At 46.1% G+C, this 16,292-nt stretch overlaps 1 protein-coding gene across 1 annotated transcript; it reads left to right on the forward strand.

Moving 5' to 3' along the window:
* The first annotated feature begins 3,071 nt into the window (after positions 1-3,071).
* THAP12 (THAP domain containing 12) lies at positions 3,072-13,050 on the forward strand. Its single transcript, XM_087720981.1, has 5 exons — positions 3,072-3,261; positions 8,458-8,578; positions 8,895-9,002; positions 10,048-10,084; positions 10,666-13,050. Exons 1-5 carry the CDS (start codon positions 3,173-3,175, stop codon positions 12,606-12,608), a joined length of 2,298 nt encoding a protein of 765 aa, XP_087577107.1. The 5' UTR covers positions 3,072-3,172; the 3' UTR covers positions 12,609-13,050.
* The last annotated feature ends 3,242 nt before the right edge of the window (positions 13,051-16,292 follow it).

The raw sequence follows: 16,292 nt of genomic DNA on the forward strand, positions 1-16,292 counted from the left end.
GAACAGCGTTCTGTGCGCCTTCGGTGTTTAGTTCTGTAGTTTAGTAGGTCGAAGACGACCCGTATTTTCTTTCGCCAGATTTGTTGAGAAGGTATAAATAATTCATCCAGAGGACTAAGGAGGATGTTAACTAGTGTAATACAAATTGCAAAGTTGTACTTTTGTGTTATTTTTCACACTTGGTACAGACTGGAGGGGTTTAGGCCCTAGGCCCCACAATTAATTAATTATTGATTTATTAATCAATAATTAATTGAAAAATTAATTCATTTTTTAAGACATCCAATGTCTTTTCTTAGCTCACCTGAAGGACAGGATCATCTGATTTTGACTGGTCTCACAAAGCTGGACAGGGAGACTTGGATAGGGAGACCACCAGGCGATCACACGGATACTGAAAAGTTGTGGGGGGGGGGGGAGGAAATCATTCTGGGTTTGTCCGTCAAGTTATCCCGGATCAAGTTCGACTTATGAGGACGCTATTTTTTATTCTTTGCTGAATCACGTCTCGCTGCAGCTCTTTGCATGCGCAACAGCCTCGCTTGATGTTGCAAATTTATGTCCACTAAGACAGTGCTTCTTAGTCTCTGCATTTTTATTTATTTTATTTGCTATTAAATTTATTTGCTGTCCATCAAAGAAAACAACTCTGGGCAGCTTCTAAGATGTGTGGACTTCAACTCCCAGAATTCCAGTGTTTCTCAAGCTTGGCAATTTTGGTTGGGGCATTCTGGGAGTTGAAGTCTGTACATCAAGTCTGAGAAACACTGGAATTCTGGGAGTTGAAGTCTGCACATAAACATTGGCAAGTCTGAGAAACACTGGAATTCTGGGAGTTGGAAGTCTGGCAGTGTTGATGTGTGGACTTCAACTCCCAGAATTCCCACCTGGCTCGTTGAAACGCGCCGGATCAGCTTTGCGCAGGCGCAGCTCGTTCCCGCCTCGGCGACCTCGGAAGGCGCAGGCGCGCGGCAGACTCTCCCTCCCTCCCCTCCTAGTGAGAGGAGATGAGAAACCCCGCCTTTCATTCTTTCGAATCGTAGGGGCAAGTGCGCGTGCGCAAACTTTGTCAGCCGCCGCTTACAATTGCCCCCGAGTTTTTTTTCCCCTCGCTAACCGTGCAAAAAAAATAAAAAATAAATTGCATTTGCAAACTTCTGCTTCTGCGGATCGCTAGGTAGGGGAGGAAGACAAGGAATGCACGTGGATTTCCCCCCCTATTTTGTGTTTTTAGGGGATGCACTCAAGTTAAAATGTGATGGGTTGCAAATCTCAGGATTGGAAGGCTGTGTTCAGACGACAGGATGAGCCAATGGCTTAGCCCGTGCACTCAAAACACGCAAAATTGGGTTGCTTTTTTCTTTTTTTTTGCTATGGTGTGAATCCACGTTCTTTGGCCAGTAAATGCATCCATGCATCCTTGCAATGCCAGCATTTGAGCAAATGCAAAAATTATTTTTGGGGGGGTTTCCATGCAAGGAATATGGAAGGAGTACAAGGACGTGGTGGCTCAGGGGCTAAGACGCTGAGCTTGTCAATCTGCCAACCTAGCAGTTCGAAAGCAGGTAAAAAAAGCAAGTAGAAAAATAGGAACCACCTTTGGTGGGAAGGGAACAGCCTTCCATGCGCCTTTGGGAGTTGAGTCATGCCGGCTACATGACCACGGAGATGTCTTCGGACAGCGCTGGCTCTTCGGCTTTGAAACTGGGATGAGCAGCGCCCCCTAGAGTCGGGAATGAATAGCACCTATGTGCGAGAAGAACCTTTCCCATCCGTCTCCGTAGGAAACGCGCTCCTTATTCTGAAATTTGCAAGGCTCCTTCAAAAAGCCTGGACTCTAAGCCCCATCTTCCCCAGCGGGGATTTCAAGCCCATAGCACCTGCGTGGAGTGTGCCGACGCTGCCTGAGACCCAGGCGGCGTAGCCAGTGGCAGTGGTAGTACGGGTAGTCCTTGACTTACAACAGTTTGTTTCGTGGCCGTTCAAAGTTGCAACGGCAGGGGAAAAAGTGACTCATGACTGTGTTTCACAGTTACGACCTTTCCAGCATCCCTGTGGTCACATGATCAAAATCCAGACACTTGGCAACTGACTCCTATTTATGACGGTTGCAGTGTCCCGGGTTTACGCGATCACTTACGCCCTGACAAGTCAACGGGGGAAGAGAGATTCACTTAACAACCATGATTAACTTAACAGATGCAATGATTCACTTAACAGCCAGGTTACTTACTTATCAACTGTACTGATGGACTTAACAGCTGAGGCAAGAAAGGTCGTCAAATGGGGCAAAACTCACCAAAGTGTCTCACTTAACGACAGAAAGTTCGGCCCAAATTGTGGTTGCATGTTGAGGACTACCTGTGCTTACTTAACAACTGAAGCGATTCATTTGACATCCCTGGCAAGGAAGGTCATCAAACGTGGCAAAACTCATGTGTCTCACTTAACAACGTAAATGTTGGCCTCCTTTGCGGTCGTAGAAAGCTCGTCCAACAGGGCAACATTCTCTTAAGTGTCTCGCTTAACGACATAAATGTTGGGCTCCTTTGCGGTCGTAGAAAGCTCGTCCAATGGGGCAACATTCCCTTAAGTGTCTCGCTTAACGACGTAAATGTTGGGCTCCTTTGCGGTCGTAGAAAGCTCGTCCAACGGGGCAAAATTCCCTTAAGTGTCTCGCTTAAGGACATAAATGTTAGGCTCCTTTGCGATCGTAGAAAGCTCGTCCAACAGTGCAGCGTTCCCTTAAGCATCTCACTTAATGACGCAAACATTTGGCTCCTTTGTGGTCGTAAGTCCAGGGCTGCCTATGGTTCCTTAACAACTGCAGTGATTCATTTGACATCCCTGGCAAGGAAGCTGATCCAACGGGGCAACGTTTCCTCCAGCGTCTCGCTTAACGACGCAAACGCTGGACTCCTTTACGGTCGTTAAATCCAGGGCTGCCTGTAGTAGTAGAAGTAGGGGAGAAAACGGCGCCCGCGGGCGCCCTATTGGGCGCGGCGGGCGGCGGGGACGGACGCATGCGCGCCTCCGCCTCGATGGTGGTTGGCGGAGCGGCCGAGGAGCGGTGCCTGATGGGAAGGAGGCGGTGCGGCGGCGAGTCCTCCTGCCGCCGCTGCCGCTGTTGCGCGGGCTCTTAAAGGGGCCGCCGCCTCCGCCGCTCCCGAGGATGCCGAACTTCTGCGCCGCCCCGAATTGCACCCGCAAGAGCACCCAGAGCGACCTGGCTTTCTTCCGGTTCCCGCGGGACCCCGCGCGGTGAGTGTGCAAAACGCACACGCGAGTGGGGAGGGGGGGGTTGCGTTCCCACGTGACGCGCTTGCAAACCCGGGTCGAGCTCTACCGCGCGTGCATCGCGGGGAAGCCCGAGCGCGTGTTTGGGGCGGGCCGGGGGGTAGTGTTCTTTTTCCGGCAGAGAGCTCGCTCTCCGAAAAAGGGGCGGGGTTTTAAAGGGGCTGGACTACAAAGCCCATCGGGCTGCGGAACGCCCGGAGTCGTTTTTGCAAAGGGTTGACCCACACCCTCTTTGCACGTGCCCCGGCTTGGACTCCCAGGCTCATGCTCCTTGTTCCAGATCTTGTGGGACTGCAGTGCCCGTGTCCGTTCCCAGAGCAGTTGCACTACAAAGTCCATTCCTCCCATTCTGTCACCCTGGGGATTTCCAGCATTGGCCGACTACAATGCCCATTGCTCACCGCAGTGTGGTGCTTTCCAGAGACAGTGACATTTCCCTGCCTGACCAGTTTACAGATCTGTTGGACTACAGTGCCCATTCCCATTTCCCATGCCTGTTGGACTACATAGTCCATTTTCCTGCTCCTCCCCACCCTGCTGATTTCTAGAGCTGCCCAACTACAAAGCCCATTTCTCACGCTGATGATTTCCAGATATATTCGGCTATGGTGCCATTTTCCAGCTTGACCGGTTTGCAGATCCGTTGGACTACAGTGCCCATCCCCCTTTCCCACACCTGCGGGACTACATAGCCCATTCCTCCTGTTCCCCACCCTGAAATCCAGAACTTTCGGAGTACATTTGCCACCCTGATTTCTAGACATATCCGACTACAATGCCCATTTTCCACTTTGAAGATTTCCAGATCTGCTGGACTACAGTGTCCATTCCCCTTTCCCACATCTGTTGGACTACATAGTCCATTCCTCCTGTTCCCCAGAACTTTCAGAATAGACTGCCCATTGCCTACCCCCGATGACTAGACGTATCAGACTACAATGCCCATTTCCCACCCTGAGGATTTCCCAAACGGTTGAACTACAGTGCCCATTTGCAATTCCCCGAGCTGTTGGACTACATAATCCATTCCTCCTGTTCCTTACCCTGGTGTTTTCCAGAACTACAGTGCCCATTTCCTAATAAGGCCCCAAGATCTGTTTCTCACCCAGGTGGCATGGGTCGTGGTTCCAGGCTGGAGAATGGGCATTGTAGTCCACAATCCAGAGATCTCCAGGGTGGGGAACAACAGAAATGGGCTTTGGAGTCAAAAATCCCTGGAAATGTGGGGCAAAGCTATGGGGGGCAGGCCCCACCCCCTTTTTCACAGGCAATAACATGGTGCACACGTGGCAATACCCAGGCTGGCAATGGGTATTGTAGTCCAACATAGGAACTTGACATTAGAAAAAGATCTCGTGGCCCATTCAAGTTTTTTTTTTAATTTATCCTTTATTATTTTTTAATTATTTTTATTTTACACATATCTAAAACCCCAAAGAGAACAAGATAGCTCAGTGGTTAAAGATGCTGACCGTGTTCGAGTCCTGCATGCTGCAGGATGGGATGAGCCCCCGTTACGGGTTGTTCCTCCACTTAATGACCAGGATTTCTGTTGCATTTGTTATTCTGCCCCTTTTTAACATTTTTTCTTGCATCGGTTGTTCAGTGAATCATTGCACTTCTTAAATGAGTGACATGGTTGTTAAGTGAATCAGGCTTCCCACATTGAATTTGAAGGTCGCAAAAGGGGAATCATATGACCCGGGACCCAGCAACGGTCATAAATACGAGTCAATTCCCAAGGGTCTGAATTTTGATCACATAAGCACGGGGATGCTAACGATTGTAAGTGTGGAAAAACAGCCACGAATCGCCTTTTTCACGGCTGTCGTAACTTTGAAGGGTCACTAAGCAAAGTGTTGTAAATCAAGGACTACCTCTACTTACCCCAGCTCCTGCCCTCCTCGCAGTATGACCTGGTTTCACACTTATGACCGTTGCAGCAACCCAGGGTCATGAGATCCCAGGTAGTTGGGGATTACATATATTCATACAGAGGTTTAACCATTAGTCCTTTTGAGTAGGCTCACTTACGTGTAAGTGTAACCTTTACTTAGGACCACAACTGAGCCTGGAATTTCTGTTGCTAAGCCAGACAGTTATTAAGTGAGTTTGGCTCCGTTTTACAACCTTTCTTGCCGCAGTCAGTCAGTGAATCGCCATTAGGGTCGTTAAGCCAGACAGTTATTAAGTGAGTTTGGCTCCGTTTTACAACCTTTCTTGCCACAGTCGGTCAGTGAATCACCGTTACGTTCGTTAAGCCACACAGTTATTAAGTGAGTTTGGCTCCGTTTTACAACCTTTCTTACCACAGTCGGTCAGTGAATCGCCATTACGGTCGTTAAGCCAGACAGTTATTAAGTGAGTTTGGCTCCATTTTACAACCTTTCTTGCCACAGTCGGTCACTGAATCGCCATTACGGTAGTTAAGCCAGACAGTTATTAAGTGAGTTTGGTTCCGTTTTACAACCTTTCCTGCCACAGTCGGTCAGTGAATCACCGTTACGTTCGTGACAATTGTTAAGCAAATCGGGCTTCCCCGTTGACTCTGCTTATCCGAACGTCGCAAAAGACAATCGCGTACTACAACCGTCATAAATATGAATCCATTGCCAAGCGTCTGAATTTTGATCACACCACCATATGGGGATGCTGCAGTGGTCGTAAGCGTGAAAAACGGCCGTAAGTCAGGTTTTTTTCAGTGCAGTGGGAATGCTGAAATGGTCGTTAAGTATGAAAAACGGCCGTAAGTCCCTTTTCCCCCCGCACTGTTGTACTTTGAAGGGTCATTCAGCGAACGATTGTAAGTTAAGGACACCTCCACGCCCCCGTACAAAATTAAACCCTCCTGTTTTAACACCCAGCTTACGAGCTGTTGTTCTGTGCAACTTCCAAGGAGCTAAAATATATTTTACTCGCTGGTTACCCGCCCTTTCCGACAAAGCTATGTGATCGGGCTCTGCAGGAGAAGTTCAGTTCAAAATCCGTTGGCTCAATTGTGGTCGGTGATTGTACAGCGGTAGAGATTAACTTGATTTTGCACTTAATAACGGCAGCAAGGCTGTTGGTGGCGCAATACTGGAAGAAGGAAGACTTGCCTACAACTCAAGAATGGACATTGAAAGTCACAAATTTAGCCGAGATGGCTAAAATATCTGCATATCTTAAGGACCACTCAAACGAGAGATATAAACGAGACTGGAAAAAATGGATCGATTATATACAAAATAAATACGGGATTAAGAAATTCCAGATAGCTTATGCTTAAGATCAGGAATGATTTAAATTCTTTAAAGTTAGCTTAGCAAGGAGGAGCTAAGTTCAAGGTAAAGATGTTATTAATTTCTTATTCTTTTTTCCAATAGATTTCAGACTGTGTTTGTTAAAAATCTATACTGGGAAGTCGGGGGGGGGGGTAGGTTGTTGGGGGGAGGGGGGGAGGGATACTTGTTAGATTTTAATGTGATTTGACCCCACATGTATACTGTTTTTTTCCCCTTATATTTTCATTACTATTATTACTACTATTTTTTTCTTTGAAACTAGGATATGTTAAGCATATTGACATGTAGCGGAAATACACCGAGGAGAGGAGGAGTGGGAAACCGAAGGGAGAAGAAAGATGGGAAGAGAAGGATAGGAGAGAGGGTAAGGGGGGAAGATGAGAAGGATAAGGAGGAGTGGATTGTAGAGAGAGGAGTAGTAGAAAGGGAGGGGAAGTAGAGTAGAAAAGGATGATGGAGGGAAGATAGAAAGTGAAGTACCGACGTTTAGTACTGTAAGGAGCCCCAGACCGCTCCTGAGTGAAGGAGTAGAATGATCGCCAGTTTCAACTGAGGTAACGGAATGTGAGGCAACTTGCAGTTGGAACAGAGTTCTTTTCAGATGGGGAGGGGGAGTAGAATGTCTAACTCCTTAACATCAGATTGTGTTAATATGGAGACAGGAGCTGACAGAGGTCCGAGATCGCATTCAATACTTTTGCTGCTGGACGGTCCTTTTGGACCTAAACCGTCCCAAAGCAACGGTGACAGGGAAGAGTACCTCTTGCTGATCTCAGGGACATTGCAAAGTCCCTGATTGATCCAAGAGAATCTCTTCTTGCTGGCGACAGAAGCGCAGCAAAAAGCTGCTGAAGTTGGGACAGCTCCTCAACAGGAGGAAAGCGGAAAGAGAAAGTGTGTCCATCTGGTGAGGAAATTTTATTGTTATAAAAGAGACTGCCCCCCCCCCAAAAAAAATCAAAGGTAAATTAAACTTGCAGAGAAATGAGAATAAGCGGCGAAATTAAGCTATATTGGACAGTGTGTTATCCTTTTTTTTTTTTTCATTTTCTTTTATGGATGGAAGTTTTGCGAATATTTCCTACTTTTTAAAGTGAAAGTATTGGTTTTTCTTCTTCTATTTCTTTTTTTTTTTTACTTATGGATTAAGTCTTTTTCTTTATAATATTGGTTTGGATGGGTTTTTTTCTCTTTATTTTGCTCCATTTAAGAATTTTGGTTTTTTTTTTAAGCCTGGAATATAAAGAAGATATAAAAGGAATATAAAGAGGGTAGTAACATTAGAGGGGAGAATAAGTTGCACTGCCACTTGGAGGTTGGAGGTTGAGTCCTGGAAATACTGCTTTCTCTTTTTTCTCTTTGATCATGTTGACTTTGCACTTCAAAGGCTTCAGCTTGTTTACAGAAGAGATAAGGAGAAGAGCATGAGTTGTTTATACAGGTGAATGCTTCTTTGGCAGCTGGACAGAAGTGAAAACAAAACCTTGTTTTGAAACCAGAGTGGCAGTGTTTACTAGTTGGAAGAATGGCACAACACCAAAAAGAAACCATAACATTACAACAGACTATGTTGGAAATTCAAAAATTATTAGAAACAACAGAGAAAATTGAGAAAGAGATTGGAAAATATAGATTGCAATGCAGTAAAATTCGATGGAAAAATTGAAGATAGCCAGCAAATGGAAAACGTGGAGGTTAGAGTCCTAAAAAACCAAGGGAAAAATGAACAAAGAGGCAAGATAATTGTGGATACTGACAGCGAACTGAGTGTGGTTGGAGATGGAAAGTGTGGAACATGGATAGATGGAAAGGAGCTCTACCCCAGATTTTATAGTTTTAGATTTATGTGAATTAACTGTTTCTTTTTTTTTTGCAGGTGCCAGCGATGGGTTGAGAACTGCCGAAGAGTTGATCTGGAAGATAAGACGCCCGATCAGCTGAACAAGCATTACCGGCTGTGCGCAGAGCATTTCGAGACCTCTATGATATGTCGGAGCGTAAGTGGGAGGAAGGGTGTCCAAACTTGGGAACTTTAAGACTTGGGGACTTCAACTCCCAGAATTCCCCAGCCAGCCAAGTCCATAAGTCTTAAAAGTTCCCAAGTTTGGAGTATAACATGAATGAAAATGGAAATTGGGAGAGCAAATTAAAATAACAGATTTCCCAAATCTCTCCTCTTCTTTCCCCTTCCCTTCCTTCCTCTCCCTTTTCCCTTCTCTTTCTTTTCCCCCCTCTTTTCCTTCCTTCCCTCCCTTCCCTTCGTTCTCCCTTTCCTCCCCTCTTCTCCCTTTTCTCTTTCTTTTTCTTTTACAGAGCCCCTACAGGACAGTTTTACGGGACAATGCCGTTCCCACCATATTCGACTTGACCAGCCATTTGAACAACCCGCACAGCAGGCACCGCAAAAGGATTAAAGAGCTGGTAAGGTTTGGCTCCGGCTGCGTTGATCGCTGACGGTAAATTCTCAAAGTGACGTCTGTCTTCTAAATCTGATTTCCCCCCCCCCCCCAGTGTGGCGATTTTAAGATGTGTCGACTTCAACTCCCAGAGTTGAGCTCTACATTCTAACTATCAGGTCTCAAAGAATCAGTCCGTCCTTCCTTCCTTCCTTCCTCCCTCCCTCCCTCCCTCCCTCTCCCATCTGTACATCCCTTCTTCCTTCCTTTCTCCCTCCGTCCCTCCTGTCCGTACATCCTTCCTTCTCTCTCCCTCTCCTGTCTGTACATCCCTCTGTCCCTTCCTTTCTTCTTCCCTCCCTCTTCTGTCTGTACATCCCTTCTTCCTTCCTTTCTCCCTCCGTCCCTCCTGTCTCTACATCCTTCCTTCTCTCCTCTCTCCCTCTCCTGTCTCTACATCACTCCCTTCCTTCCTTTCTTCTTCCCTTCATCTCCTGTCTGTACATCTCTTCTTCCTTCCTTTCTCCCTCCGTCCCTCCTGTCTCTACATCCTTCCTTCTCTCCTTCTCTCTCCCTCTCCTGTCTGTACATCCCTCCCTTCCTTCCTTTCTTCTTCCCTTCATCGCCTGTCTGTACATCTCTTTTTCCTTCCTTTCTCCCTCCGTCCCTCCTGTCCGTACATCCTTCCCTCCCTCCCTCCCTTTCTCCCTCTCCTGTCTGTACATCCCTCCCTTCCTTTCTTCCCTCCCTCTCCTGTCTGTACATCCCTTCTTCCTTCCTTTCTCCCTCCATCCCACTGCTGTCTGTACATCCTTCCCTCCCTCCCTCTACTGTGTTTACATCCCTCCTTCCTTTCTCCCTCCCCCCCTCATTCTCCTGTCAGTCCTTCCTTCCTTCCTTCCTTCCTTCCTTCCTTCCTTCCTTCCTCCCTTCCTCCCTTCCTTCCTTCCTTCCTTCCTTCTGATCCAAACAGTCAGTGTTCAGAAAATGCATACAGAATTTCTTTGAATTGTGCTTTGATTGCTTCTCAAATGGGTGAATTTAAAAACATCTTCCTTTTCATTCCCCAGAGTGAAGAGGAAATACGAACATTAAAACAGCAAAAGAGTAAGTTTCAATTACTTGTTTTTTTTTTTTTTTAGAATTGGGTTAGTACATCAGTAACAATGGGCAGTGAAATGGTTTTAGGATCCAATCTGGGTCGGTCACCGGAACGAGAAGTTTAGCTTTTTGACCTTTCAAACCTGTTTCCCAGCTGTCAAATCATTTCCCTGGCTGTTTTTGTACCTGCTTGGCCAACAATCTTCCTTTCCCACTTTTTTCTCTCTTTTCCCTTCCCTCCTCCCCTGGTTGACTCTCGGCCAATCCCCAGTGAGACAGTGAGTTTTAGTCCCGCCTTTGGCATGAAAACCAGCTGACTGACTTCGAGCCAATCTCTCTCTCACCTCCCCTCTCCCTCCCACTCTCTTCCCCCCCCCATCTCACAAGGTTGTTGTGGAGAAAAGGAGGAAGGTGTAGTAAGCACTGTATGTCGTAGCCACCTTGAGTTACTTTTATAGTAATAAGGTGGGATAAAACAAAATAAATAACACAACTGAAGTGCTTTAACATCTCAGTCATTTGAAGAGAATATTTTGGTATCCTTAGCGGGTCAGTATTAAATAAACTTTTTCTTCCCATTTCCCTAGTTGATGAAACTTTTGAACAAGAAAAGACCAACTCCGAGTCCAAGAAGGACGTCCAGAACCCTGCCTCAGAAGAAGGCCGAGAAGAGCCGACCAACGACGACCTCCCGTTAACCCAAGAAGAGCGGGAAAACAAGGATTACCTCAAATCGTTATTCGAGATTTTAATCCTCATGGGCAAACAAAACATCCCTCTGGACGGCCACAACGCCGACGAACTTCCCGAAGGAATTTTCACCCCGGATAATTTCCAAGCCCTCTTGGAATTCCGGATCAATTCCGGAGACGAAGTTCTGAGGAAACAATTCGAGACCACGGCCGTGAACTTGGCCTACTGCTCCGAAACCCAGCAGAAGCAAATGCTGGAGATTTGTGAGAATTGTGTGCGCGAAGAAATGCTGAGGGAGGTGAGGGACTCCCAGTTTTTCTCCATCGTCACCGACGAAGTGGTGGACTTGGCCGGCGAGGATTACTTGCCCCTCCTGGTGAGATTTGTGGACGATGCTCACAACTTGCGGGAAGAATTTGTCGGCTTCCTACCTTATGAAGCCGACCCGGAAATCTTAGCAGTGAAGTTCCACACCACCATTACCGAAAAGTGGGGCTTAAACATGGAGTATTGCCGAGGTCAGGCCTACTTCGTCTCCAGCGGGTTTGCGTCTAAAATGAAGACCGTGGCCACGCGGATTTTGGAAAAGTATCCTCAGGCCATTTACACATTGTCTTCTTCATGTGCCTTGAACCTGTGGTTGGCCAAATCGGTCCCCGTTCTGGGCATTTCGGCGGCGCTGGGAACCATGGAAGAGGTCTGCTTGTTCTTTCTGCAATCCCCTCAGATGTTGGATGGGCTGGACAACATTATCTCCGTCCTCTTCCACAACAGCGAGGAGAAGGGGAATTTGCTGAAGGAGATCGCCCGTTCTCACTGGACGGGACGCCACGACAGCTTTGAGATCATGGTTGACCTCCTCCAAGCTCTGGTGCTCTGCTTGGATGGCGTCAACGACGTGTCGGTAGCATGGAACAGCTCCCTGGTGGGACAAGCGAGCATTCTCTCCATGGCCCTGGCGAATTTTGACTTCGTGGTCACGGTGGTCATCATCAAGAACGTTCTCTCCTTCACCAGAGCTTTCGGGAAGAATCTCCAGGGCCAAACGTCCGACGTTTTCTTCGCGGCCAGCAGCTTGACCGCCGTCCTGCATTCCCTCAACGAGGTGATGGAGAACATCGAGGTGTATCATGAGTTCTGGTTTGAGGAAGCCACCAACTTGGCCTCCAAGCTGGACCTCCCCATTAAATTGCCCGGGAAGTTTTGCCGAGCCCAACAAGGAAATATGGATACTGAGATCACTCCGGAGAATTACTACAAAGAAGCCCTCAGCATCCCGACGGTGGAACACATCATCCAGGAGTTGAAGGACATCTTCTCAGAACAGCACTTGAAGGCCCTCAAGTGCTTGTCTCTAGTGCCTTCGGTCATGGGGCAGCTCAAATTCAACACCTCCGAGGAACATCACGCCGATATGTACAAGAACGACCTCACGAACCCGGATACTCTCTCCGCGGAGCTTCATTGCTGGAGAATCAAGTGGAAACACCGCGGGAAGGACATCGAGCTGCCCACCACCATCTACGAGACCCTCCACCTGCCGGACATTAAGTTCTTCCCCAACGTCTACTCGTTGCTGAAGGTCCTTTGCATCCTGCCCATCATGAAGGTGGAGAGCGAGAAATTCGAGATCGGCCGACGGCGTTTGAAGGCCTACCTCAAGAACACGGTGACCGAGCAGCGCTCGAATAACCTCGCCCTGTTGAACATAAACTTTGACATCAAGCACGACTTGGACTTAATGGTGGACACTTACATGAAACTCTATCCGGAGAAAGCGGAATTTCAAGAGGAGTTTCTTCCGTCCCGCGATTCCGAAGCGGCCCAAGAGACTTAAAACGAGCGAGGGGGGGGGAGCGGTCCGCCAGCGTGGTTGAGATACATCATTTGGCCTTCTAAAATAATAATAATAATAATAAGGGTCCATTTAGCGCCCCCGCTTGAAGTAAAACATCAGAATAGGCCCCCTTACATTGCAGGCCTGACTTGAAAGGAGCTGCAGATAATTTACCAGTTGAGGTCTTGTTCTCCGAGCATAAAGCCCTCCAGTTCGTCCTTGGTTTATTGCCAAGAAAAGCCAGTTCATTAAGAGAAAAAAAAAGCGTGTATTGATCGTTAATTTCTTTCCTCCGTCCCCAAATCCCAGGCCCAAAAAAGAAGGATGTAAATTCGACGTAAGCTATGCTGTGGAAATGTACTTTTCCATCTCTTCGACCCTTTGCTAAGAGCTGGGGGGAAAGGCCTGAGGGTCTTATAAGGATCTAGACAAAAGGTGTCCAATTTTGGCCACTTTTAAGACTGGTGGACTTCAACTCCCAGAATTCCCCAGCCAGCCACGGCTGAGGAATTCTGGGAGTTGAAGTCCACAAGTCTTAAGTCTGGGAGTTGAAGTCCACAAGTCTCAAAATTGACTAAGGTTGGACACAACTTGGGGACTGACGAGGTGGCACAGTGGTTAAATGCAGCACTGCAGGCTACTTCAGCTGACTGCAGTTCTGCCGTTCGGCGGTTCAAATCTCACCGGCTCAAGGTTGACTCAGCCTTCCATCCTTCCGAGGTGGGTAAAATGAGGACCCGGGTTGTTGTTGGGGGCAATATGCTGACTCTGTAAACCGCTTAGAGAGGGCTGAAAGCCCTAGGAGCGGTATATAAGTCTAACTGCTATTGCTATTGACCCAGTTGGCTGAACTAAGTTATCATTTCCACAAGGCTTCTAAAGTTATTTCAGAAAAAGAAATTCCGGGACTGTTTTCAGAATCGCAACCCACTTTATTAAATCGAGGTTTGGTTGACTTGTTCTCCTCGGTCTGTTTCCCAACCGAGTTCGACCCATACAGAAGACCGTGGAGGGGTTTTCCCCCCTTCCACAAATGAATTTTAAGTTCTCTTATGAAAACTAAGACTTTGCAAAGAGCTAATGCCGATGGCCATCTAGGTTTACTGTTTACGCGCAGTGATTTCCACGAAAACTTGGGCCAACGAGTGAACAACGGGCTCTGAAATTTGGGGGAATTTTTTTTTTTAATGTAGAATTGCTACAAAAAAAAACGTTTGGAAATATTTTTGGCCATAACAAGAAGAAGGAAGGGGGGGGGGGGAATGAATTTTTTTGGTATAGTTTCTTTCCATGCAGAAATAAAATGTGAATTTGCTATTTTGGTGTGCTTTTCTGATTGGGCTTGGAAGCTAAACCTGGGGTGTGGATGGAAGACCATGGTTTTATCTCGAAGTAAAATTTCCTAACCGGTGAAATCACTTCGATAATCCTCGACATACGACCATTACGGAGCCCAGAACTATGGTCGTAAGTTGTCGGTCATTAATTAAGTAGCTCACCAAAATATGGTTATGTGACTGGGAGGATGACTCAGCCACAGAACTTCAAATCTGGGTTGGAAATGCCTCTTTTTGGGTCCGTCGTAATTTTGAGCAGTTGCTAAGCAACCTGTCGTAAGTCGAGGACGATGCCCTGTATCGTTGCCCCCCCAAAACCAACAAAGATGTGGTCATAAAAATCATTTTGAAGTTGGGTTCAACCCCAAGAGGATTTCTTTTTTTTTTAATATAAATTTATTTTATCTTATCAATTTCATATATACATTCACAATTATATGATCTCATAACTGTTATTAATAATATGTATTTATAACAATTTTCCCTACTGTTAACAATATACTTGAAGGTTGCTTTTTTAACATCCCATAGATCCATCTTATCTTACAACGGTCCTACTTCTTCCCTCCCTCCCTCTTTCCTTCCCTTGTTTCTTCTCTCCTACTCCCCTTCCTTCCCTCCCTCCTTCCCCTTCCCTCCTTCCTTCCTTCCCTCCTTTCTTTTCTCCTTCTCTCCTTCCTTTCCCCCTTCCTTTCCTCCTTCCTTCCCCCTTCCTTCTCTCCTACATTCCCTCCCTTTCTTCTCTCCTTCCTTCCTTCCCTCCTTTCTTCTCTCCTTCGCTCCTTCCTTCCCTCCTTCCTTCCCTTCCCTCCTTCCTACCCCCACTTTCTTCTCCAAGAGGATTTCATTTGTAATAACTGTTAAGTCTTTTTGCTTCAATCTGGCCATCCTGCATTCTCAACCTGCGCTATTTCAAGACATGGGAGACTTCAATTCCCAGAATTCCCCAGCCAGCACATGCTTCCAATATTTAAAGGGACAGTCCCAGAGAATTGCGAGGGGAGGGGGGGTTCAACCTCCAAAGGACCTGAGGGCAGGACAAGAAGTAAGAGGTGGAAGATCATTAAAACAGACCCAAGCTAGAAATAAGGAGAAATTTCCGACAGAACAATTAATTCAATTGGATAACCACTTATCTGAAGTGGTGTAGGGTTTCCTCCCTAAGCAGGGGGTTGGACTAGAAGACCTCTAAGGTCCCTTCCAACTCTGTTAGGATGGGTGGACTTCCAACTCCCAGAATTCCCTAGCCAGTTGTGCATGACAGGATGAGAAATTTTAGGTTTTATTCTGTTATCCTGTTCAAATTTTCTGAATCTATTCTATTATTCTATACCTCCCAAGGTCCCTTCTTAATTCTGTTATTCTGATCTTGTCAAATGAACCACTAGATGGCACCAGAGTCTCATCTTTCTACTCACAAGCTGAATTGGTAAATTTCTCTCTTTTTTTTTAAATAAAAAAATCCCTTTTAAATAAATTATTTTTTTCCCCTTCTCTCCCCCTCCTCTAGGTTTCTGCTCACCACATTTCCCGTATTTGGGGACATGGCATAATAACAGGAGGGAATTCCAAGAGCAAGTGAAATAAAATGGATTTACTTTCGTGGAAAGTTCCAATGAAATATAAAACTTTCAAGGGAATTTTAGTTCAAAAACCCATCTGTTATCCCAAAGGAATGGGTCATATCCAGACCCTTTCTCTTTTATATTTGTTGTTGCAGCTCCTTTCCCTTTAGCTATTATCTTACAAGTGAATTATAGCTTGGTGCAGTTGGAAGGGAACAACCAAGATCATCTAGCCCACCCCTCAAATGTGGACCTATGAATATGAATATGAATATGAATGAATATATATATATATATATATATATATATATATATATATATATATATATATATATATATATATACACACACACACATACACATACACATACACACACATATACATACATACACATACATACATACATACATACATACACACACATATACATATATATACACGTGTTAATATAAGGCAACCGGCAGTTGGGACAGAGTTCTTTTCAGGTGGGAAGGGGGAGTAGAACTCCTTAGCATCAGAGCATGTTAATATAAGGCAACTGGCAATTGGAACAGAGTTCTTTTCAAGTGGGAAGGGGAAGTAGAACTCCTTAGCATCAGAGCATGTTAATGACTGTATAAGAAATACTAATGACCTGGTGGCCATTTCAACAAATCCTTTTTTGTGCGGACCTCCTATTTCAAGTCTCCATTGATGGAGGACTCTGCCTGTATCTGAAATTACCTTTGTTCAGTCCTTTTAATTCCTCCTGGGATTTTAATTATGATTGTACTTGAACTTT

The sequence above is a fragment of the Thamnophis sirtalis genome, unplaced genomic scaffold (genome assembly GCF_051295495.1).
Source record: "Thamnophis sirtalis isolate CommonGarterSnake01/CBP01778 unplaced genomic scaffold, rThaSir2_p1.2 scaffold_8, whole genome shotgun sequence".
In the NCBI taxonomy this organism is placed as follows: Eukaryota; Metazoa; Chordata; class Lepidosauria; order Squamata; family Natricidae; genus Thamnophis; species Thamnophis sirtalis.